This window comes from Siniperca chuatsi, linkage group LG6 (genome assembly GCF_020085105.1).
Source record: "Siniperca chuatsi isolate FFG_IHB_CAS linkage group LG6, ASM2008510v1, whole genome shotgun sequence".
In the NCBI taxonomy this organism is placed as follows: domain Eukaryota; kingdom Metazoa; phylum Chordata; class Actinopteri; order Centrarchiformes; family Sinipercidae; genus Siniperca; species Siniperca chuatsi.
In genome coordinates, this window is record NC_058047.1 from 27,336,242 (window position 1) to 27,361,422 (window position 25,181).

The window sequence follows — 25,181 nt, forward strand, 5'->3', positions numbered from 1 at the left end:
AGGGAAAAAAAAGCTCATTTCTGAAAAAAGAGGAGGGGGGTGGGGGGGGCATAGTTGAAAAGAACATTTCTGATCAAAGGTTCTGATCCTCCTATAACTGAGTGAATGTACAACGGCCCAGAGCAGCTGGATATGGACATAACTATGGTGTGGCTAAATTTCCCCTCAGGAAAGAAGAAAATATCATTTCACTTGCTCCCTCCAGGGCTGGTTTGTTGACGACACAAGACTTAAATGAAATACACTGGAACGGTGCTAACATTCTCATACAGACGCTGGGTTGATTTCAAGTAGCGGCGCCTCCACAGTCCGTGTTCACAGATGGGAAAGGTGGGAGGGTTTTTGTCCTGGTTGCTGCATTAAGTGACTCAAACTGGTCAGTCAGGCTTAGTGGAGGGTGGACATGCAGGATACCTCAATGCCAATGAGGTATCACAAGTCTGTGAACAGTCGAGTTAACAAAGACGGCAGCACAGTGGGAATTTGGTTTTCCGAAGCGGGAAAAATCTAAAATGAAAAACACTACTAAAAGGTGTAATCATAAAACTTTATTAATATGTAAGAAATGAGGATACAGACAATGACATACAATAATACTGACAAATGGATCAGATGACACGGTGCCAGTTAATCATTAAAATCCCAAAACAATGTACGGCATGTGCTGAATACAAGGCAGACATTTGTATCCTTTGGTAATCGACGTAATTAAGAACAACTTTTCTTCTTCTAATTTCAAAGTGAGACAATCTTAAAAGTTAAATAAACAAAACATGAACGAGAAATCAAACAGAAGATAGTGATACAGTAGCTGCAACAAATAATACGTTTGCTCCGGCACCGTAGAAGCAGCTGTGTCTGTGCTCCGATGAAGGAGTCGTGACTGCACACACTCGCAGTGCAGGAACAGCACTGTTGGACCTGTTTCGCTGGTTAGGAGAACTTAGCTGCTTGGGGAGGAGGTCCCAGGAAGCCTCCGGCCTGTTTTGTTGCAGCTCTGGAGGGTGCGAGGCCGAGCATCTTCTGAATGTTCTGGAGAAAAGACACAGCGCAAAACACTCAGGACGGAGAAACCCACAGAGAGTTTATTTTCTGGCCAAAGTTCATGAGACGAGGGGTTTATAAAGCTCGAGCTGAGGCAGAGCAGGTGTAAAACACACATTCAACCCAAAGCTTAGCCAAGGCCATTATTATTATGTGTTACTACAAAACAATGTTTTCAGTTAATTTTAAGTTTACAGTTAATCTGATATTCTTTATTTTTCTTATTGTACCCAAATAAGCCAAGACAAAACCGACAATCAAACTGATCCTCCTAATAAGTATTGTGTGCCACAGAGCTCCATTGTTGTCTCCACTGTCAATGAGCCACACTGTTCCTTTATTATAATGAACATGGACACTGTACTTTGAGTCAATCTCACTTTCTGCTGCTATAGATACTCACTACAACACCAAATGGGTATTAATCCACAGATAAAAATAGTCCCACCCTAACGTTTCCTAAAATAAATAATAAATGAAACTATATATTTGTAACCCATTTTTAAAAGATTCACATCTTCAGTAGGGATCGGTGGGTTTGGGGCTGGGTGTGGCAGTAAGGTGGCACACATTTTTTGGTTTTGGTCTTTTCATGGGATTTGTTGACATAAGAAAAATATAGAATTACACCAGCTTTATCATTTTGAAGATGCTAGAAATATGATGTCCAGTCCCAAAGCACATAATGGCTATAACATACTGGGAATATTAATGGGAGTTTGATAAGGTTAATGTTTAACACAAGTGTCTCAATTTTTGAGATTGCCAAAGTCACTTTCCAATCTGCGCTTTCCACCGGTGGTGCAATTCATATTTTACGTAGTGATTCGGGGTTTAAGTGTGCTTAATTGTTTGATCTTCAAAATACCAACAAAGCTGAAATCTATAGCAGCGCTAGTGGCCCGTGATGCTGCTCATTACACATCAGAAAACAAATCTGCTGGCTATGAGAAAATTGAAAAGATGGTAACTTTGCTATTTCATTTCTTTGTGGGACACAAAATGCTTGGCCTGAGGGTAGCACCCGAGGAAACAGCATGCTGCTACCTAAAATCAAATCAGCTGCACTTAGGCTGCCCCTGGAAAACTAGATGACATATCTCGAGGGGTTTTATCCTGATATAATAAATCTGAGTAACTGTGCTTTCATCTTAATGCTAACATTTCAACATGCTTAGTGTGTTAACATGCCAGCTTTTAGCATGTTTGCAAGTTAGCAAGCTTTGTACGATGGTCCATCCCTTGCTGCTCAGAAACTGTAGTGTTTCCTCTCAAAAAACTCTAATTCCCTCCAATACAATCCACAGCTGTCCAGTAGCATACAGTAAAAGGCATCGACCCCACCCTGGGTCTAAAGTTGCTGCAAGTGTAGAAGTTACCTGTCTGATGGACATGGTGCAGAGGATGTAGAGGAAGATAAAGGAGCAGTCAGTGTAATCCTCGCCCAGCAGGTTGCGATGCGACAGTCCCTGGATGTAGGACAGCGGCACAAAAGGCAATTTGGCCACTACTCTTCCATCAAAGCTGAAACAAAAACAAAAAAACAAAAAAAAGAGAGACAGCGGTGAGAGCTCGAGGGCATGTTTACAGCAGCAGAATGAAGAAGTCAGATGTGAGACAGATTTTGCTACAAATATATTTTTGCTATCAAATATATTTAATATTTACTTTGCTAACAAATAATCCCGAGCTCGCAGAGATCAGCACAGACTTAAAGTCATCACCATTTGAACTTTTCTCTTCATTTTTTTTAAAATTTTGTTTGATTTTAAATCGAAAGATGAAAACATTATATCCCCCCGGTGTAACTACGTGTAACACTTACATGGAGTTGAACATGCCCATCAGAGCTGTGAAGCAGAAGCCTATAGCGAACATGGACTTCATGCGCACCTACAAACAAACACGCATACGATTAAAACTGGAAATTTGAAATTAGAGTACATTTGACTAGAGTTTGGCAACACTGGCACATTCAAATATCACAGTATTTTTTTTAATATTGATAATCTAAAAGTGTAGGCAAGCCTGTTAATGTTCTCATACAATATCTATTCTAAACTACAGGTGGGAGATATGAATCCCAGACATGATCTCATTCCATATGACAATATAATGATGTTTTTAGCTCTAAGCTTAAGCATTACACAGTTGTCTCTCACCATAGACAAGTCCCTGTTGTTGTTCTTCAGCTTCTCCTCTTGTCTTTCTGCAATACATTCAGAAGCACAGATCACTTATCAAGAAACACTGGCAATGTGAGGAAAGTGGCTGTTCACGAGTGTGTCGAGGTTCTCAGCGTATTACGAGCAAATGAGTTTACTGGGTTCCTACCAATCTTCTTCTTCTGTTGACGTCCTGCAGATTCTGTGATGGTTTCCTTTTTCTTCTCAACTAAAATCAAATAAACGACAGAGGATGCGTCAAACGGGCCAAAGAAAAACTATCAATGCAAAAATTACAGTAGTAGGAGGTTCACGGATGAGTCACTTACGTTTTTTGCTTTGTTTTTCCACTTCAGCCTTTAACCTCTTGTACTTTTCAGTCCGATACACTAAAACCCAGGTAATCCCTGAGGAGAAAATCAGAAGAAGAGGTTTGTTTGCAAAACTAATAGAACGCATTTGGACCACTGCCACCATGGTGCAACATGGGATTGGGCAACTTATACTGTGAGACCATATACATTTTTCAGATATTTTATTTACTGGATCGGCCGACAGTAGACATTTCTGTCTGATTATTTTATCAACAAGCAGTTTTTCAGATTTCCCAGGAAATGTCTCATTATATATACACTGACATCACAATATACAATGACATGCACTGTCATAGAGAAGGTTGGACGTATTGCACACTCCTAGCACAACAGTAACACTCAAGAGTTGTATGGAGGTGTGTTTGTTAACAGTGTTTAATTAAGCAGTTTCCTTATAGAAGACTAACTACAGACTGTAACATTCTGTTGCGCTCTTGGTTTGTTTGTTTTCTGTCAAAGTGGAACTGAAAGTCAGATGCTAAACTGCACTGAATTCACAAACTATGCTCTTGGAAATTTAAATTCACGTGACAGTTTCGAAAACGGCATGAATAAAGCATAGTTTACTGTATCTACATTACAAAAAAAAAGCGTTTCACTCAAGACTATTATTGTGGAAATGTAAGCGGACATTTTATTCCTTGTTCTGTCTAACTTCTTAACAGCAAGCATTAGCTTGGTTAGCTACATTCGCTGGCTAGGTAGCACACTGCTGATCCTCAAAGGCACCAAAATGAGCAATTCATCAGTATTGCTAACGTTGACGATGCTTCCCCGCTATTAAATCCAAAATTGAGTAAAAATTTAACGTATCAATGTCTCGAACGACAGTAAAATGCCATCCTGCTACAGCAGCCTGTCGAACTTGACTCACCTTCAGCTAACAGCGCTGTACAAACGGAGATGAACACGATCAGAATGGTGTCTGCAAACATGGTGCTCATGGTGGTAGTGTCCCGTTTACTGCCCCGTCTGTCCGGCCGCAGAGAGAAACCGGCTTGGTTTGGGTTTTTTTTTTGGGGGGGTTTTTTTATTAGCAGAAATTAAACCCTGAGCACATTACACGGATCAGCGGCTCAGGGCTATGTCAGCATTAGTGACGGGATCATACGTGTGAAAGGTACTTCCGGTTCACCGGCCTCACCGGAAAAATGGAACTACACAAAACATAAATAAAGAATACAAAACAACACAACTGTAAAAACGACCTTTTTTTTTTTTACTAGAGTTGACACTGGTCACGGTAAATATTTGTAAAAAAAAAAAAAAAAAAAAAAAAAAAAAAAAAAGAGACTGAACTGTGAGGTTTGGGCTATTGGATTGTATTTTATTATTGCAAGGTGTTTCTACTTTTGTGTCCTTCCCCATTGTGTAATGGGGACCAACATTTTGGTGGACTGAAATATGAAAAAGAAATGAATTTGTTAAAACAACAACAACAAAAAAACTACTACTGCAGAGAAATATTTTAGTATTCAGTAGATTTTACCACTAGGCCAATCTTATAAACAAGACTATCCTGAGCTGCGCCCAAAGACAGTAAAATAAATGTCCTGATAAATCCTTTTATCTCAAATGTGTTAAGTAGGCGAATGGAGAGCTGAGTTTAGCCAGTCCCCTGGTTTACTAAGAGAGTCATTTATTATGAAACTTTTCAAAATGAAAGTTGCAAAGTGCTAGAACAATTAAGAAAAAAAAAAAGATGAAGCAGCAGGCTACAGTCGTGATGACCTAACAGCGACTGACCAACAATTTCAATGTAACTTGCCCAACTCTGATTTCATCATCATCATCATCATCATCATCATCATCGCTACAAACATCAGTCAGATTATGACAACCGCCACATCGTCACCGTCGCCCATTAACGTCAGCCTCATCATCGACACCATCAGCAAATGGGAGGAGCGCGCGAGGAGCGCAGGCACCCCGGTGTGTTAGAGGGCCTCACCGCGCTGCAGATGAAGCAGATGAAGCATGCCAGGCGACAGCGAGACAAAGCCAGGTGACCAAGCCGAAAATGAGAGCAATAATCGGCAGCCTTTCCTCATTGGTGTGGCTGGTGGGACAGCCAGCGGCAAGGTTGGTATTTATAGCACAGTAGGGGATTTGTATTGCTTGGCAGGCTATTTATCAGGTCTTTGTTGTATTAGAATGTGTGAACCGACACAGTTTGATTGATATCATTTGTTTTAGGAAATTTAGAGAGGACGCGCTCTCCACCCACCCCCCCTCTTCTTCTGGGACAAAAAAAATCGTAGTTTATGCAGGAGGTTATCATATTTCTGTTGGATCAGTCAGATTGATTGTGTTGCTTGATCAGTAATGAGCGTAGTGGAGGCCGCCCTACTGCATGCCAAAACAGGATAACATGTGCATTGTCAAAATTTTGTTAGATGGTCAATAAAGTAGTGTGATGTATGGAAATTAGACTTAAGGACTCCCATGTAGCCGCAATTATGTTTTCACAATTTTCAACTTAAGGGGAAATAAAGGATGGGAAGTGAGATTTCAGTTAATTAGCATCATCTGCGCAGGTTCTGCCGGCTGTAAGCTCCTGCAAATCAGAGACCAAAAATAAAACACACACATAGGCCTTGAAAGCTCAAACAATTTTTGCTTAACCAAGCAGAATCTGGCTATTATGCCAAGGTGTGATGCTGTCTGCAGGCCTTATATTTATGAATATCAAATATCCAGTGTAAGATGTGGTAGCCTGAAGATTTTTGTTTTTATTGTTTTCATGATCTGTATTGTTGTTTGTGGCGAATCTGCTGATATCATACTGGATTTTTCTTCCTTGTGACTCAAACGTAACCACTGTCTCTGCTTGTGTGTCTCACGCTCCCTCTTGATTTTCATTTTACCTCATTTCACAGGCTGGCTCATTGGCATTACAGTGATGTCTTCAAAGCCATGAGAGACTGAATATCTGCATTATCATTCTCCATTCTGTATCCAATATTGTGCAGTGCTTCAAAGGTTTTCAGGGTTTAAGTGTCGTTCTCTCTTTTGAAGATAGATGCATTAGTTTTATATTTTGTTGCACAGTTGCTTTGCAGAGTAGATCATCAGGATACACACCTAAAAGTCTTCGTTTATTCTTCTCAATGTGTGACAGATTGGGTTATTGAAATGTCAGAGAGGTAGTTAAGCGAGTCAAGTTGTCCTGCCTGCAGGCTGCAGTGTGTGACACTTTGGACACTGCAACAGTATAAACCTGGAAGGTAGTTAAATGTATTTCAAGGTATATATTATTTAAGTAGCCTATTCCTTGATGTTAGCTACTGTATGTAGGTGACAGTGTTGATTTTATAAGTGATTAAATCAGCAAAACATAAGCTGTGGTTCAGCAGACAGTTGTTGTGGGTTTGACTTCCTGGTATTATACCCTTTTCTTCCCATAGGAGTAACTGCTCAAAGAACCACCTGTTCTCCCACACGCGTTATCTGAATGGGGAGTGAACTGCAATTTTTTGTTTTGTGTATGTGACTGTCTGTGAGTGTATCTGTCTGCCAGGTTCAGAGATGGTGTGTGTATATGTGTGTGTGTGTATATATATATATATATATATATATATATATGCTTTATTTAACCAGGTAAAAGTCTCACTGAGATGAAATTCTCTTTTTCAAGAGTGACCTGGCCAAGAGAGCAGCATAAACATTGTTACAACAATAAACACAAACAATACAAACCGACAAATACAACTGTCACACACTTCAAACGAGTGAGCACAATATCCCGTTTATATGTAATACAAGGTCAAGGACAAAAAGCCAGTTATAATGCATAAACAGGTACAATTTCCTAAACGATTTTCAGTTCAAATTTAGGAGCAATCACATTGACCAAAAGTATTATTTTCTTTATTTTAAAATTGCCTTAAATTCCCCATAGTAATCAGCTCTCACAAGTTCAGGTCCTTCATATTCCAGGAAGAAGGGGAAGCGTATTTAAAAGCTTTTTTGCCTAATTCTGTTCTAACTCTGGGGATCAACATCTGTAGAATAATGTGAGAGCGCAGGCCATATTTGGCTTTTACACATGTATGTACACAGATAAACCGGCCCAAGGAGAGATTTATATATAAAATCCAACCAATGCCAAAGTCTGCTGACATACAGAGATGGCCACTTTGCAGCATCATACAGAGTACAGTGATGTACGAGGTTTCCACAGCCAGTAATACAACGTAAAGCACAATGATATAGAGTATCCAACTTCTTTAGGCACTGGTCAGGTGCATTCATAAAGAGCAGATAATCATAATCCGATAAAGGTTAAAAAAAAAAGTTGCCGAAATCAAGTGTAAAAAAAAAAAATAAATAAAAATTCTAGGTGGTATTTGCATTGTGTCTCTCTCTCACTCTCTGTCTCTGTCTCTCTCTCACTCACTCACTCTCAAAACCTTACACAGCAGCAGCGGATGGCTGCCCACCATTGAGTCTGGTTCTGTCCAAGGTTTCTGCCTCCTAAAGGAAGTTTTTCCTTGCCAATGTTGCCAAATTTGTTGGGTCTCAGTAATTAATGTTATAAAGAGTACGGTCTAGACCTGCTCTATAGGAAAAGTGCAATGAGATAACTTCTGTTATGAATTGGCGCTATATAAATAAAAAATTGAATTGAAAGTGTTTCCTTGCCTGCAGGGAGAAACAGGATTTATTCCTTAAAAAAAATAAACATGATTTAAGTTTCAGCTTGGAAACAAGGTTTCTCAACTTAAATTGAGTCAAATAGGACTTAACAATTTCAAAGGCACACTGCAGGAATTCAAAGGTTTGGACTACTGAAGTAGATGAGCAATAGATAACTGTACCATCTGCATAAAAATGGAACGCAAAATTTGCTAAATTATCACAAAGATTACTTACATATATGGAGAACAGCAGCGGTCCTAGTATGGAACCCTGGGGCATGCCTTTTGCTTCCTTTAGCTTGTCTGAATGTAGCTATAACACAATGGTCATATCATTTGCAAAAATACTAATATCCGAATATTTCTGAGGAACATTTGTTAAAAATAAATCAAGAAGAAAGGATTTCTCTGGGTATTTAAGATTTGCAGGTATCAAGAATCCAAGTTTGCAGCTTTTATATAGATACTAATTTCTAATCAAGCTATGTTTCCAGGCCACAAAGACACGAGTGAACTAAATACAAAGTGTAAATGAAAGTTTATGCGTTGGTTTAATTTGTACAGACAACCACTTATGTTCCAAAAACAGAAGGATGTGATAAATCAGATAACAGGGCCAGTATTTTATCATACTACTTGTTTTGTTCTTCTTGTGTGACTAGTCGTCGGTGTGCAGCAAGATCATGGAAATGCTGGGGCAGAACGAGATCGACCACCACCAGCGGCAAGTGGCCATCCTCAGCCAGGACTGCTTCTACAGGGTCCTCACCCCTGAGCAGAAGGCCAAGGCAATCAAGGGCCAGTTCAACTTCGACCACCCAGGTATGTCGCTAATCAAGAATAGAAGTCTGCTGGCCTGAAACAGCTGTGTCTCCCCTGCTGGGAAACTTTTGCCTTATTTATTCAGAGGCAATTCCAGCAATTAATCTGTATGGGATTCAGGATCTTGGTGTGAGGTTTGCTTAGTGATATTTCATCCTGCTAGAAAAAATAATTTGAATTGCTTTGTACTCTTTCCTTCTGTATAGATGCATTTGACAACGACCTCATAATCGCGACCCTGTGGGACATCAAGGAGGGAAAAACAGTACACATCCCTGTTTATGACTTTGTTTCCCATTCCAGGTGAATGAGTCTTATCAAGTCCATACAGAGACATTATGTTTCAGCCCACACAGTATAAAAGAGGTCTCCAATGTGTCATAATGCAGCAGTAACATTAACTTTAAAAGCAGACTTAATGTCCACTGTGGTGGATTAATTACTCTACCTTTTGTGCAAATTGATTTTTCATAGCATAGTGAAATGAATGGAAACCAATAGATGCCTGGAAGGCAGGAAAACATAGTTGAAACTTTGGAAAATGGTCATCAGTAATGCAAAGCATAGTAAATTGTAGTAAATAGACTAAAACATGCAAGTACTGGTACGGTCCCTTTTTTAACTTTTGTTTTTCTGTTTTTTCTCTTTATGTATTGCACTGGAACAATGAATGATTAAACATTGAAAGCTTTTCATTGTAGCTTTAAAGCGAGACTCCGTTAACAAAGGAAAAGTTCAATTCATTAGCAATAAAACATACCATTGCTCGGTTTAATACACTCTGGGGTTTTGCTGCTACACCCTTATTTTGTCTGGTATGACCAGTAGCTTAAAGTGGCTAATGTTAGCAAACTTTAGTCAGATATCGCTGTAAAACTGACATTAGTGAGTCAGTTTGCTGACTTTGAGTCTTACTACTTGTGGCTCTGTTACACTACGTATTAACATTTACCATTATTTTCACTTGTGACCACAATGGCTACTGTTCAGCAAATGTTACATAGGCACGCTTTAAGTGTTTTTATATTTAATGTCTTTTTGTATGGCAGGAAGGAAGAGACAGTGACATTGTACCCTGCTGATGTGGTGCTGTTTGAGGGCATCCTGATGTTCTATTCTCAGGAGATCCGAGACCTCTTCCAAATGAAGCTGTTTGTGGACACAGACGCAGATACACGTCTATCACGAAGAGGTGAGACATACAAGCATGACTAAACAGATCCCTTCAGTTTCTAACCACAAGAGGCAAGACACTAAATTAAAGATAGTTTGACGTATTTGGAAATATGCTTATTCACTTTCTTGCTGGGAATTAGATGAGAAGACTGCTACCACTCATGTCTGTAAAGTACATATGAAGCTACTGCCAAGCAGGTGGTTAGCTTAGCCCAGCCCAAAGATTGGAACCAGGGGGAAACAGCTGGACTGGCTCTGTCAAAAGCCAATAAAATCTGCCTACCAGAACCTCACGGACTCACTGATTAGCACGTTACATCTCGTTTATCTGTACGAAAAACGGCGTTTAAAAATGACACGTTGTGGTTTTATATTATGTACTGGATATCTCTTGGCCGCGCACAGTAATTTTCTGGAGTCTTTTATTAAACAAACTGGCGGTAGCTTCATATTTATTGTACAGACACGAGAGTGGTGTCAGTCTTCTCATCTACAGTAACTGGTGGCGAATAAGCGGTTTAACTACCGGTGTTCCTTTTTTAAAGATAACTTTTCCCTGGTCTCGTTTTCCCCCAGTGCTGCGTGATATAAGTGAACGTGGACGGGACTTGGAAAGCGTTCTAGCACAGTACATTACTTTTGTCAAGCCTGCATTTGAGGAGTTCTGTCTGCCAGTAGGTGCTATTCTACATGTATTGTAACGCTGCTCAACTCAATTTGCATGGTTGTGTCTCTGAGCATCGACTCATGGTCAAACCTTTTTTCCTTTTTTATTGGCGCTATTTAGACGAAGAAATATGCGGATGTGATCATACCAAGAGGAGCTGACAACCTTGGTGAGTATTTGTGCTTTTGTAGCGGAGATTCTTCAAGAACATTAGATATTAAAGAAACTGAACAAATGTTTGAGACACTAGTCTAAACAGCGTTATCATAAAGGACACAGCTGTGTTTATTGTTGACCTCTGAGCTGGGAATTGTGCTCTAAGGAAGCAAAAGCCTCTGCTGCTGGGAGAACAAAACAGCTTTGTCTGTTGATTTGAGAAAAGAACTTTAAACAATCCAAAACAAAATGCAAAAGAGAACCATACCGTAAATACTCTAAATATCTTGAAACAGGATACCTACCCTGACATAGACCCAGTTTGTGCCTCCCGTGTATCACCATTGCATTTGAGTCACAGAACTAAGCATCCTTTTTTTTTTTTTTTGAAAAATAAATACCCGGGAATCCCTGAGCAAGACTCAAAGAGTCTACAGCCATGTTCGAGGCGAGGCAGTACGTAGGCACAGCGGTGCTTTGAGCTAAATGCTAATCCTGGCTTGCTAACATGCTCACAGTGACAATGCTAACCATGTTCATCATCTTAGTTTATCGTGCTAACATTCGCTAATTAGCAGAAAACACAAAGCACCGCTGAGGCAGATGGGAATGTCATTTGTTTTGCAGGTATTTAGTCATAAAACAAAGTATTGCACAAATGAAAATGTTGACCCTGATGGTGGCGCTAGATGAAAAGCCATGAATGTCTATCATATTTTATTCCACTCCATCAAATAGATAGATCTTTCACAGGATAAGTGGAAGGTTTGAGTTGCTGGTCGTGCCAGAGGATCACCAGAGTCAGCAGACTTCATCCTCTAAGGGCCATGAATGTGTGTACAAAGTTTCATGGCAGTCCATCTTGTAGTTGTTGAGATATTTCAGTCTGGACCAAACAGACCGACATTGCCATCCCTAGAGCCACACCGCTAAAACAACAGTTACCTCTGTTCTGGAGGACTCCTCTAAGCATCTGGATGAAAAAATATTCTCTGTTGAGACTCTCTGTGATTGTCTGTTGTGCAAAAAAAAAAAAAAAAAAAAAAAAAAGATTTTTAACTGACTGTATTTCCTAATTCAGGTTCAGAAATGACATGTTGTTGCTCTTTTTGTTCAACACAAGCAAAATATCATTCCGTTATTTTGTAATGAAAATATACCATAAATAAATATACACTAACATTTTTAATTTTGATGCATGTTGTACAAATTGAGCAAGAAGATATGTTATTTCCTACTACCATCTTTGTTTGGATTAGGAAAAAGAAGGGCAAACGGGTTAAAAATCTTTCTTTTTTTTAATCATGCAGCAGATGGAATATTTTTTCATCCAGATGGTTCTTTTCAGCATTCTGGAAATACATTAAGAACAGTGGTAAGTTTGTGTTAAACAACCTTCTGGGTTTTTTCACTCTGTATTTATTTTTTGGAAAAATCTGAAATGATGCTTAGCTTTGTGACTCAAATGTAATGGTAACACGCGGGAGACAAACGGGGGCTAACCCTGACCACATGATCTCTTTGTCTCTCTTCACAGTTGCTATAAATCTCATAGTTCAACACATCCAGGATATTCTAAATGGTGGTTTGACCAAACGGCTGAGCGGGTGGTTTAATGGTTATGGAACGACAAAGAAGCAGCCAAACATGGAGTCCAGCAGTCGGCCCCACTGAGCGCAGCGCCCCCCCGAGGAGAGGAAGGAGGGCTCCCCTGTACGTGGAGAATGTGCTCTACATTGTGGCTAACGAGGCAAGAATAATTGCCAGGAAATCCAGAGGCCTCCTTTTTGATATGATTTCTGCTTGGACTGAGGAGATTAACGAGAATGGAAGCCATTCCTTTTGTCGAGCTGGTTTAAGGCAGTTGCATTCAGTTACATATTTCTCTTTTAGCTTGTATACTGTATGAGATAGAAGGGGGAGAAATACAAAGGGGCTAACTTGTAATTTCATTTAAAATTGCTGCTTGCCTTTACCACAGCACTGAAACGGAGAAGCTAACTAAAGAAGCAGTTATGGTGTCTAAAAAAAAAAAAAAAAAAAAAATTTCCGAACACTTGACAGCCTTTAACCATACAATAAATGCAGTGTAGCAACATGCTGTTTAATGGCAGGGCCTTACCCTATCTCACTACCATTAAAAGGTGCACCGTCTGAACTAATTCCCTTTATCAATGCAACTTGACATCAAGCTCTACATAAAGCATATTTTGATTTATACAAATAGATTTTGAAACAATGTACTAATGGATTGAGATTGCTGATGTTTGTGTCACGTTTCCCCAAGCTGCACTTGCTTTGTCATGTGTAAATATAACAAAGTGAAATTAGTTATTAGTCAAATTGAACAACCGATTCCCACCTCAAATTATCTGATGTATGACATCATCACCAAAGATAATTTTCCGTACTGTACTGGACTAAATGTGTAATAATTGATTTTTATTTTAATGATACTGACATCACTGCAACACATTTAATAAGATGTCGGTAACATAAAGAACAGCGAATTATGTTATGGAATTACCACAGAGTATAATTTTTATTTATTTTTTTTTGATTCCCTTAAACTTGAATCCTCAGACGTACATGTATGCAAGTTTCATTTAAAAGAAGTAAACCTACACACTGAAAATGGTGTTAGTAAATGCATTGAGCTGTGAAATACCATTAAGTACAAGATACCCAATGTAAATGTGTTCTGTAAATGTTTAATGGAGTTTTCATCCTGTATACATTTTTCTTATGATAAAGTTCTCAGGTGCTCTTTTTTTTTTTTTTTGCTTGAGTTGACACATCTGTCACTTCCAAATTCTTGCATTTGATTTAAAAATAGAGATATCTATCTATTTCTGGTTTAGTCGAGATCTAATATGTTTTTAAAGACACTGTTCTGTTTCAATCTACACATTAAGAGAAAACCGCCACATGCTGCTTGTTGCCGTATTCTAGATACCCAGAAGAGGTCGAGCATTTCACTTGCTCTTAAGTTACAAACACTGCGGAGCAGCACCGCGGCAGTCAGGGCTGTAGCTGACTTCTGAGGACACGGATGTCCTTTAGTGAAGTTTACAATCTGCAGTTTAAAAAAACATGTTGGGTAGCCTACTTTATATGCTCAAAGGCCTTTTCACAGACCACATTTTGACATGTCGCAGTAGGAAAAGCACAGGTGTAAACAATCAAGTGGATGATGGCTTCTTCAGTTTCAAGGTCGTGGTATTGTTCATGCAGGCTCGCTGTCGCGGCTCACTGCGACGCTTGACTGGAACAAAGCCGTCGTTACTTATTGGTGACACCTGTGCTTTTCCTACTGTTGCTGCAGTCACGCAATGGCAGCAGAATGGGAAGAACAGAAAAAAAACCACCTGTTGTTCCGACTTGGGAGTGTTCGCACATTATTCCAATATGGTTAGCCCCACTGCTAACGTTGTAGCTACACCAAATAAACAGCCTAAATTAGCTTCTTTTCTTGTGTTATGTATTGTAGCGGTTCATTACCACACGAAACCTGATACAAACAGCATATATATATATATATATATATATATATATATATATATATATATATATATATATATATATATAGGGATTTTATTTTGATGTAACTGCCAGTGGTGGTGCATTTGCAGCCATTTTGCCTACACCTCTGTAGTTCTTTTCACCAAGTGGGAGTTACTGTGTCAGTAATTCCCGTAATTCCGAGCACCATTTTTCCCACGAGTCAAAATGTCTGCTGTGGAAAAGTTCATCCAATATTTCTATTCAATCGATATATTTAAATTAGACTAATTTTTGGCCAACAAAAAAAAAAAAATACATTAACGTCTCTTCACCAGGATTGTATTCCTGGCAGTGTGGCGAAACAACACTTAGACCTTCATGTTGAGAAAAAAAAAAAATTACAGAAAATACAATTTAACTGTTAACTGAATAATTAAATATTTAGAGAATTTCCAGACCACCTTTTTGGTGTGTGGTCAAGATTTTCTGAGGGGGGTTGAGGGGAACTTGGGGCTCATGACCTCAGTGCTGGCTACGGCCCTGCGATGCATGCGATGTCACAAGTCTGCAGCCGTGTCCCAAATCCATGCTGCAATGCACAAAGGAAACGAAGGAGCTGCTCACAACTGGACCTTTTTTTTTTTTTTAACAAATTGTGGATCATAGTGAAACACTGTAGCTCCAGGAAAACATCACAAAACAAGAAATAACTTTTGTTTAAAAAAAATTAATAAAAAATGTTGCTCTCTCTCTGTGAAGTTTAATTAGCAGGTGCATTATTAATTATTGTAACACTCCCTGTTAGTAAAAAGCAGTAAAGCATGTTGATTTTGTCTACACTAACTGCAAAAACAGTACACCATACAGATTAGTATACTGTATACAGTCGGTATGTTGTATAGAATTGGGACACAGGCCATACAATTTGTAGTACACACTTTACTTGAATCATAGAGTCGTGACATGAAAGGATGATACATTCATTGTTTTCTTTCAAATCCAATTAACACTCACTATACATTTTGTTTTGGCGGAAACACTCACGCATTAGTATCACAAATTGGTCATTAGGCATCGCCACATACTGAAAAACTGTATGTGTCCTGTGAGTCCATATTCTGTCAAGTCAGAGCACCATCACTGCCCCCCCCCCCTGTGAAGAGGGGGCAGGCCCAGTCTCTGTCCTAACCCAAATTGCTGCTTGGCATCCTGCCTGGGAGTGTGAAAAAAAAGGCACTGCTCTGTTTATATCCTAGCACTTTGGCATCTGCTCCCCATGAGTACCTGCTTAACATCACTCCCTGACTGTGGAGTTCTGACCAAAGAGGCCACGATACAGTTCGCTGCGTGCCTCGTCACTCATTGAGCTGTGGTCAATAGGAGCCATAAAATTGACCATCTTACTGTGAATGTGGAATCTGACTTTACGCCCCTTGCTGGCTTTGGTATCTACCTTCTTCTTGATCTTGCTGCGCAATTTCTGGATGGCCAGCCACTGCCTGCCCATAGCCACCTGGTCATTGGTGTCCACTGCACTCGTCCTGCGCTCAATCAGCTCTCTAAGTAGCTGGTGGTAGAAATCGTCATCATCGAATATGTCCTCGTCCAGGTCCTTTAGATGTGTGTTTGCTTTCAGCTGTTGTTCCGCCTCCTCTCCCTCGGCAAAGACGGTCTCGGAGGCGAGAGCAGAGGCCTCTTTTTTCCCCAGGACTCTGTATTCTGAGCGTCGGGTCTGCGTGCGCCGCACCAGCCTCTCATTGTCCATCAGCACCTGCTCCACTTGGGTCAATATGCTTCTGTCGAACGCCCCGAAACCCTTGCTGCTTTTGCCCATAGTCAGTCTGGTTTTGTCATGCCACTTTTGCAACGTGGCGTTACGGTAAGGCTGGAAGGCGGCGAAACGTTTGGCCATGAAGTCCGGGTACTCTGCCGTCTCCAGTTTCCGTTTAGGCGCTCCGCCCTCCTGCGCTGACCCATCTCCATCCTCCTTTTCATCACTGTTTATCTCCTCGTCTTCGCCCTGAGCTCCTGTCTTCCCCAGAGCGATGGTCCTTGTGTCTGCATTCTGGTACAGCAGCTGATCGTGCAGCTCCAGCAGGGATCTCTGGAGAGCTTTCAACGCTTTGTGGGTGTTCTTCAGCTCCCCTGCAAGCTCGGCGCCGCCCCTCCTCTTGAACTCTGGGAAAGTCTGCGGCTGTGGAAGCTGGTTGGCGGTCACCAGAGCTTTCTGGATTTTGATTCGAGCCTCGAGCAGTTGGTCCCACAGGGCCAGCTGGTTCGTCACGGCCTTCCCTTTCTCAACCTCCTCGTCTACTTTGTCTTGAGAAAACGTGCGGACAGTTCCATCATCCTCGCCGTCTACATCACCGTCGCTTTCCATGTCGTCGTCATCGGAGCCGTCATCTTCATCGGTGCCTTCGCTCTCCTCGCCACTGTCATCATCATCTTCACTTACTCCCAGGTCGTCCATGCCCTCTGTCAGTTTGTGGAAGTCCACTCCCTGAGGAAAGGTCATGACAGCGCCCTTTGTCTTAGGCGCCAGTTTAGCATCACTGCCCACCAACTCCTCATCTTCTAAATCATTTTCATCATCATCATCATCATCTGCCTCTTCATCCCCCATAGAATCATCTTCATCATCTTCTAGCTCCTCTTTGCTGCCCTCCTCATCATCATCATCCTCCTCCTCCTCCTCATCATCATCATCATCATCATCATCCTCCTCCTCCTCCTCCTCACCAGATCCCTCAATATCCATCAGCAGCTGTTTACGGGAGACTGCCTTCCCCACATACCGTCTGTCGGTTTCTGAGAGCAGGGATGTGTTGTGCTTCCGCAGAGCACTGGGGCCGACCCCATCTTCGTCGTCGTCCTCCTCGATGAATCTTTCACTCACTCTGGCTTTAGTGGCCTCGTCGTCGTCATCCTCTGGATCAGCGAATTTAGGCAAAGGATTCAACAAATCCTCGAGCTCTTGAGAAAATGAGCCCGCCATGGGTGCAACTTTATTACAACCACACGTGCGTTACAGCCAGAACCGTTCCTTGCTGAGGAAAGTGATGACGTTGGTCAAATGCGACAAACCTTCGATCTGAGGTTTCTAATCCCTGGGTTACGTCTTTCAGGCAGAACCTTGTCTTTTTCGCAGAAATGTGCAGACCCAAGCCCCAGCATTAACAATTAACTACTTTATTGAAGAAACAATAACATTTCAAGACCAACAATAATAACTAGGGCGAATTGTAAAAATCAGACCAAAACCAGAAAAGTCAATAAGTAAATACATTTAGAGCTGAAAAGACGAAAATAAACGAATCTATGCACACAATTATTAACATTGTTACAGAATTACAAACAGAAAGTTATTGCATTAAGTTATAGCATTAACGATCGAGTGTTGTTAGACTCTACATTAATAAAAATAAGACTATACTTTCTAACACGACATTCAACTCAGATTAATAAGGTAGTTTGAATCCAAAAGTTAACTGACTAAATACAAAAATAAAATAAAGGGGAAATGTCGGGTCTAAAACTGCATATGACTTCATTTCAAGGATAGAACGTTCATAGTTCCTTTACAGAATCCTGAAAGACAAACGTCGGGGCACAATGTATCATATAACACGTGACCCTTTACGCATGCGTACATGGGTGGCGAAGCTCCGGGCTGCTCTTGCTAGCTAAGTTTTGTTCCTCAGACATCACCAGAAAGAGTACTTTCTGGACAGTAAATATGTCAACAAGTGACTTCTATTTGAGATATTATGTTGGGCACAAGGGAAAATTTGGACATGAATTCCTGGAATTTGAATTCAGACCTGATGGTAAGTTCAGTTATACGGTAATTTACGGTAATACAGAAGTGTTAGCTTTCTTGCGTCTGAGCTAACGTCGCTAGCCACCCGGCAGTGGCTAGGCCGCGGCGGACTCAAAACGAGTTGCTAGCGCCAAATTCTATATTTGGTTTCCACTGTATTATAAATGGTAATAGCTAATGTTAAGATGGACTTAATATCGCAAAAATATAGTTATTATAAATGCATTAATGTATTGAATAATATCCTGTCATCGTTTAAGCGCCATGTGGCCTGTAGGGATGGTAAGTCAACACACTCATGCGTTTTGTTAAAAGTGATGCAGTGTTTCAAATTTCTACTTCAAACTGATTATTTTCTTGCAGGTAAACTGAGGTACGCAAACAACAGCAACTACAAAAACGACGTCATGATCAGGAAAGAGGTAACTTATGATTTAAAAACGCGTTACTGTCGGAGTAGCTGTACTCCAAAACCGAATCATTGGCAGTCCATGCTGTTTGGGATTCTTTGGTAAAATTTTAAGTGTAATGTCACTGTGTAATGGTTAACATAAACCCAATATCTACGACTGAATTCCAAGATATCAATTATGTGACCAGGTTTTGGGCTTGGCTGTTAGTGCTTAACGTTATTTGCAGTATTGGATGTAAACGAGAGATGGGTGGTGTTGTCATTCATTAGGGGGCTTGATAGTGATGGTCAACCAAGTAGAGATTCATCCTCCGTTACAACACAGCACATAACATTTCATTCCTGTTTTGATATTAAGTTAATCAATATTTGAGATGTGCCTATTGCCATACATTTATGAATATATGGCAATACGTTTAACCTGCTCCATCTGTCTTCTCTGTACCAACCCAGGCATATGTACACAAAAGTGTGATGGAGGAGCTGAAGAGGATCATTGATGACAGTGAGATCACCAAGGAAGACGATGCACTGTGGCCGCCCCCTGACAGAGTTGGCAGACAGGTTGGTGACTCCATTCACAGACACTGACCAGATTATTTAGCATGCTAACCCATTTTCTCTCCAGTTTTGTAATTTCATATAGTTCTGATTGTTTTACCTGTACAGGGCCCATTGCGCCTACACTGTTGGTGTTGCACTGCATTCTGTGACCGGTCAGATTTTGTGACCTTATTAGAAAACGTTTTTGCAATGGTCACATAATGTATTGTGTGTGTGACTCCATAGGTCATGTATTTTGATAGCTGTGACCACATTTATGGCCTGATATTTTTTAAATAGGGTCACTAATTTTAATAGCACATGAAGAACATCCTGCCTTTCAATATTTGGTCATCCCATTGATATATATTCTCCATCGTTGATCACATGGAGTCTGACATGTAAGATTTTTATGTCTGGCACTTTAGTAAATCAGCTCTACATTGATGAATTTGACCACAAACGTTTTTGAAGCCTTAAAAATAACTTGCCTGTTTTTTTTGTCCTAATTTTCACAGGAACTGGAGATCGTCATTGGAGACGAGCACATTTCATTCACAACTTCCAAAATTGGTTCCTTGATTGACGTCAACCAGTCAAAGTGAGTACTATATCCAGGAGTTGGGAGAGTAGATACTGTATATTTCTCACTGACTAAAGGGCATAACTTTTAAAATTGCACCGTGTTTCAGGGACCCTGAAGGTCTTCGCGTGTTCTACTACCTGGTGCAAGATCTGAAATGTCTCGTCTTCAGTCTCATCGGCCTACACTTCAAGATCAAGCCTATCTAAATGTGGATTTTGCTCATTTTAATTGCTTTAGCCAATGTTTCTGTTGTTGTACTACCGCATTTGTACATTTGCTTTTGGTGGAACTGTTTTTTATTTTAAATAAAGGGTGAGAAAAACGGTTTTGTCTAAGCTACTCTTATATCCTTTGCTGCTATCAACACTAAGGGTTAACTTTTCAATGACAACTGTATAGTCTTATATTATATTCTAGTAGTGTATAGCAATTGAAATGGGAGGATGTTCTTGCAACACAAACATTTATGAAATAATGGAGCAAATGTAATTAAGTTTTATTTCAAAATACATTCAACCACATCAATAAGGCTGTAAATGACAAACAGTGATGACACTTTAAATAGAAGTTATTACAGTGACAATCAAAATGCTGTTAAATTCACATTTTGAGAAGGCACAGAATCTGACTTCATACTCTAACCTGTATTGCAGAGAAGTTCTACATCTGAAAAGCCCTACTGCATAAATAATATGACCAGCACTCTGAATTTTAGCTGTCACTGTATTATGTACACAGCTAACACTTCACATTAGGCTACAGTACACTGCTGTCAGAATGGACATGGCTGTCTTGGAAAGCCAGTGGATTGAATTGGTTAAAGTGGAAAGCTAACAATTTTTCCAGCATTAGATTTTCATTATACATTAAATTTTATGACACTCAAACTGACAAGGTGTCATGTTATACCTACAATAATATCCAAAGCCTGTCAAATAAATCATTTAAAGTCCCAACCTATACCAACCATTTAATTCCTAAAACATGATATTTATGCACTGCGATTCTCCTTGTTTCTTTTGAGTGGTATTAAATATATTATTCATCTCACTTTGTGCATGTTTGCCCAGAGAAGTTAATCACAGCAGTTTGGGAGCTGAGAATGATGACTGCACTCACCCTGTAAAATTACTTATTAATTATTAGTTTTTTTTTCTCTATGCTGTTTCTTAGCTGAGCGGCTTTCCTTCCAGGACCGTGAAAATGTCCTCTAAAGACTTGTGAACACATTGCAGGAATTCGTGGACGTTGCGAGCCGGGTAGCTGGACACGTTGCAGCCGATCCAGTCGTCATGGACACCATAGCCGACACCAAACCCATCAGGCACCACCGGGGCAAAGCCTCCGAGGTTCACAGCTGGACTGGTGAGGGTGCTGGTGGAGAGGATGTTGTGGTTGATGGCAGCGTAAGCTGGGTCTGCGTACAGGCTGTGCAGAGCTTGGCCCTTCGAATTCGCCAGGTATCGCAGGGCAAACAGGTGACGGTCAAAACCTTGGCCTGGTGAGAAGAATATAAGAAGTGGTTAGTAATGACCACTGGCATGTGTGTGTGTGTGTGTGTGTGTGTGTGTTTTGAGAACAGTTTTGCCTGAAATCACTCCATGTTCACTCATTTCTCGAACCCTTGTAGTCCGGAAAGATTACTTATTTTAATCTTGCACAAATCAACACACTTTGTGTGCACAAGATAAAGTAAATATATATCTTTCAGGACTTTATAGGCTCCCTATCCCCTGAATATGCAATACATGTGAAACAATCACCCCAGTTGTAAATGATCAAATAGTGCTATAACATGGGAATTTTGATACAGTTTGAGGGTTTTACGTCTCAAATAAAGTGACTCAAAGTGTTGAATCGTAAGCTGTGAATTCAGCCTCTGCCGTCAGATCATGCTGTGGATGAGACTTAACTAGTTTAGGCACTGCACAATGGTGAACTGCAACAGTTCAGTCTAGACATTCTTTCTTCATTCTTCATAAATTACCAAAGCATCTTATAAAAAGTACCAACAGGGAAGGGATATCTTACAGTATAATGCCTGCAAGTAAAAAATAAATAAATCAGGCCATGTTTTTTTAGAAGCAGACCCCAGAAATATATCTGTAGGACAGTAATTTGAATATTTCATGGTATCACTCATTGTAATCGTTTAAATACATGTAGAAATGTCTTATACACACCCATGGCTGCTTCCTTGGTGAGCTGTCCATGATATTTAGAGCATGCGTTGAGCATGGCCTGTAGCTGCTCCACACTGTGTTGGCTTGGCTGGAAAACAAAGGCATGTGAGCATTGTTTTGTGTGTATGGTGGCTGGCCGGATGGTCTCTGTGCGGCCATGCTTGAACGCCGCAGTGCTACACGACTCGTAAGTGGCGACTGTCTGCCCATACTGCCTCAGGAAGCCCATTTGAAAAGCCAGCTGGGCTATAGCATCGGGACTCAACTTGCTCTTCTTTAATTGTTCCTTCCCGCCTTTCTTGAACTCCATGGCATCAATGGTGAGTTTCGATACAGCTGAATCAAAGTTCTCCTTGGCTTGTTTGATGCCATTCTCCAGCTCGCTGTCCAGGTTGAACTGCAGTCTGCGCACAGCTGAGGCTGAATCCACAGCGGCGGCGGCGGCAGAGCCCGGGTGTACCAGCGGCTGCTCGGTTGTGTCTTTGAAGATCTCGTTCTGAAAGCGGAGCACAGCTACGCCGTCGCCCCAGGAGTGCTCAAAATTGATGGCTGCCTGTCCGTCTTTGGTCAGAATGATGCTGAAGGACTTGTCGTACCACCGGTTGCAGCCGTTGCCGTGCAGCATGTTGTGGGAGATGTGAATATGGTCCCTCATGCTTTCATCGTCCAGACAGAGAGAGAAAAGGGCGCTGTCAACAATCCGTAAATCCTCTGCGTTTCCGGCAGCTATCAGCTTGTCCCTCAGCCCGGCCCACACATCCCTGTTCTCACTGGTCAGGACCCCGAGAGGATAGGCAGGCGCTGGCGTTGGGTCGGCCAAAATGTACTTCAAGTGGGACTGGATCTCTGCAGGCTTCGTCAAATTCCCATCCCTGTCTACAATGTCAAACACATACATGTTGCCTTTCCTCATAACTAGGAGATGTCGACCTTTCTCATCAGTGAAGAGCTCATCTCGCCCACGCTTGGGAATCCGAGTTGAGTTAAAGAGGCGAAAGTACTGAGACATGTCCAGGGGGTAAGCATTCACCATGTAAGCTCCATACCAAGACAGTGAAGACGGGACCCAGCGGATGAACTTTTTGAAGCCGTCTGTGTTACTCTTTGCCGGGTTGAGGTGGAAAACCTCTGGCTCCAGTAATCCAGCTCGCAGGGTTTTCATGAAGCGTACTGCTGAACACACCATATTGGTCGCCCGCACAAGCTGGTCATTGTACTCTGTTTTAGGGTCAGGATTGAAGGACATGAAGGGGTTGAAGTTCAGCACCACAGAGTCGCGTGCAGAAAGATACATGTCAAACCATGGTCCTGAAAGAAAAAGAAGTTATTCAGCCAGATTCATTAGTGATTGTGTGCATTTGTGATACTCAGTTTCAGGTTGGTAATCGTCAGAATGGCCAATTCACCTGAGATGTAGCTTGTGTGCTTATTGTTTTTGTCCTGAGCAACCAGTTCTTCATGCAGCTGTTTCCCCACACCATTCTGGAAATCATGCGCACGTTTCTCTGTTGTTCTAAGGATACACAATAAAGAATGCTGCAGTTAAGATTTAAATAGTTAGTATTGATTAGTAAGTATGAAATAAGGAAATGAAAAGGTTGATTTCCTTGTGAAAACTTACCTGAACTGGTCATCATCCAACAGAGGCCTCTGGGCAGCCAAATACTTCTTGATAGTATCCTCCAGTTTTGGTATGGGTAGCCTAAACAATTAAGAAATCTAAGTAATCAGAGCAATCAAAGAGAAACTGTAGCCTATCAACAGTCCAGTAAACGTTAGATGCCAGTAGATGTCAATCATGTCACGGCCCCCTAGTGGTCATCGATCTAAAATCAATTGTGCACCTTCACCTACATAAGCTTAAAGGGTCACCTTCTTTAACTTAGAACACCTTCCTACATCCACCTGACATTTCCAAGGTAGCTCAGATTCATGTTGGCCCAACGTTATGTTGAATTAAAGCCACGAGTTAGGGGAACGTTAATGTGAAAAACATTGCTTGACTTGCATTTCACCTTTAGCTCCTTACCTGGGTAAACTCTTCTGGTAATGCATCGATGGTACAACACTTTGGTGCAAATACTCGGTTGAAGACCCTTTTTGGCTGCTGTAGTTTCGCTTGTCGATGCCCAGAGCCGCAGCTCTTAAACTAACGAGGCTTCCAGATTTCCTCAGAGAGACAGCGCATTGCATTGACAGCAGATTGGCCATGGTGCTAGCTCGCACACTGAATAGCTGCTGGGGGGTTTTATCGATGTGAAGCTCACCGGTTGAAGCTGATGGACAAAAGCTAAATCTAAAAAGACATCCGTGGCACAGCTGTCATTCTAGGTAAATACATAGACTGTGTAAAATAGGGTAAATACGATAGCTACTAGCTAATATTAGCAACTAGGTTAGCATTAGTTAGCTGACAAATTGCCTTAGCTGACCTGTTTGTTTCCGACTCAGTTTGACACTCAGGGTGCGTTTAGCCCGCGAAAATGCGTGCCTCCATATACAATTCACTCCTGACTTGTTGCAAAAACAGTTAAGTGAAACGTTAGAGCAAAAAGAAATAATTAAGAAATGAATTGACAACAGGAAGTAGAACCGGAATAAGTTGTCACGTGACCTAGACGACTTAACTGTAGTTACCCGAGCAGATCATGTCGAGTGCAATGTGGAAGTGTGAGTCTGGTCAACAGCAGAGATGTGGACGACAAAATGAAAACACAAGCAACCTACAGTGAATCACGAGTTACTTTACTTATTTGCAACAAATACCTGCTCTGTTTATTCATATACACACAAGCCTAAGATCTCAGCTGTATTTCAGTAGTGCATGACAAATGTGTTTCCTACGTCACTGCAGTACTTTCATCTTTTTCGTGAATTAAAAAAATATGTTGGCATAACATAGACTTTAACAGTAAAACATGCATCCTAATTTCACAGTCACAAGGAGGCACAACTCCAATATTACAATGTAAATCAAACTAAGACAAAGAAAACTAATAGTATTTAAACAAATAAATTCACTACAATAAAAAAAAAAACTGACATGAAACCATTACTAGAGCCCAACCAATACATCTGCCCGGCTATAA

The 25,181-nt window shown here is 40.9% G+C and overlaps 5 protein-coding genes across 7 annotated transcripts; 2 read left to right on the plus strand and 3 right to left on the minus strand.

Moving 5' to 3' along the window:
* Positions 1–533: 533 nt before the first annotated feature.
* Positions 534–4,716, minus strand: tmco1 (transmembrane and coiled-coil domains 1). The gene is made up of 7 exons (XM_044200218.1): positions 4,458–4,716; positions 3,539–3,616; positions 3,379–3,438; positions 3,207–3,253; positions 2,870–2,937; positions 2,424–2,568; positions 534–1,032 (listed from the first exon to the last, which is right to left on the minus strand). The coding sequence occupies exons 1-7, from the start codon at positions 4,525–4,527 to the stop codon at positions 934–936; spliced, it is 567 nt and encodes a 188-aa protein (XP_044056153.1). The 5' UTR covers positions 4,528–4,716; the 3' UTR covers positions 534–933.
* A 738-nt stretch (positions 4,717–5,454) lies between these two features.
* On the plus strand, positions 5,455–14,507 carry uck2a (uridine-cytidine kinase 2a). Its single transcript, XM_044198590.1, has 7 exons — positions 5,455–5,665; positions 8,886–9,045; positions 9,252–9,348; positions 10,095–10,237; positions 10,798–10,895; positions 11,009–11,057; positions 12,582–14,507. Exons 1-7 carry the CDS (start codon positions 5,561–5,563, stop codon positions 12,716–12,718), a joined length of 789 nt encoding a protein of 262 aa, XP_044054525.1. The 5' UTR covers positions 5,455–5,560; the 3' UTR covers positions 12,719–14,507.
* Positions 14,508–15,467: 960 nt separating this feature from the next.
* On the minus strand, positions 15,468–17,641 carry aatf (apoptosis antagonizing transcription factor). Its single transcript, XM_044198589.1, has one exon. The coding sequence runs from the start codon at positions 17,541–17,543 to the stop codon at positions 15,843–15,845; it is 1,701 nt and encodes a 566-aa protein (XP_044054524.1). The 5' UTR covers positions 17,544–17,641; the 3' UTR covers positions 15,468–15,842.
* A 531-nt stretch (positions 17,642–18,172) lies between these two features.
* magoh (mago homolog, exon junction complex subunit) lies at positions 18,173–20,234 on the plus strand. 2 transcript variants are annotated; one of them, XM_044198592.1, is made up of 5 exons: positions 18,173–18,375; positions 18,732–18,790; positions 19,234–19,344; positions 19,842–19,924; positions 20,016–20,234. In XM_044198592.1, exons 1-5 carry the CDS (start codon positions 18,285–18,287, stop codon positions 20,113–20,115), a joined length of 444 nt encoding a protein of 147 aa, XP_044054527.1. In that variant the 5' UTR covers positions 18,173–18,284; the 3' UTR covers positions 20,116–20,234. The 2 variants fall into 2 exon arrangements, with proteins under 2 accessions (XP_044054527.1, XP_044054526.1); XM_044198591.1 differs by lacking the exon at positions 18,173–18,375 and adding an exon at positions 18,516–18,650.
* A 150-nt stretch (positions 20,235–20,384) lies between these two features.
* On the minus strand, positions 20,385–24,746 carry cpt2 (carnitine palmitoyltransferase 2). Of its 2 annotated transcripts, XM_044198588.1 has the most exons (6): positions 24,525–24,746; positions 24,122–24,388; positions 23,714–23,794; positions 23,499–23,605; positions 22,093–23,400; positions 20,385–21,407 (listed from the first exon to the last, which is right to left on the minus strand). In XM_044198588.1, the coding sequence occupies exons 2-6, from the start codon at positions 24,301–24,303 to the stop codon at positions 21,079–21,081; spliced, it is 2,007 nt and encodes a 668-aa protein (XP_044054523.1). In that variant the 5' UTR covers positions 24,304–24,388; positions 24,525–24,746; the 3' UTR covers positions 20,385–21,078. The 2 variants fall into 2 exon arrangements, with proteins under 2 accessions (XP_044054523.1, XP_044054522.1); XM_044198587.1 differs by having other exon boundaries at positions 24,122–24,746.
* Positions 24,747–25,181: the final 435 nt, after the last annotated feature.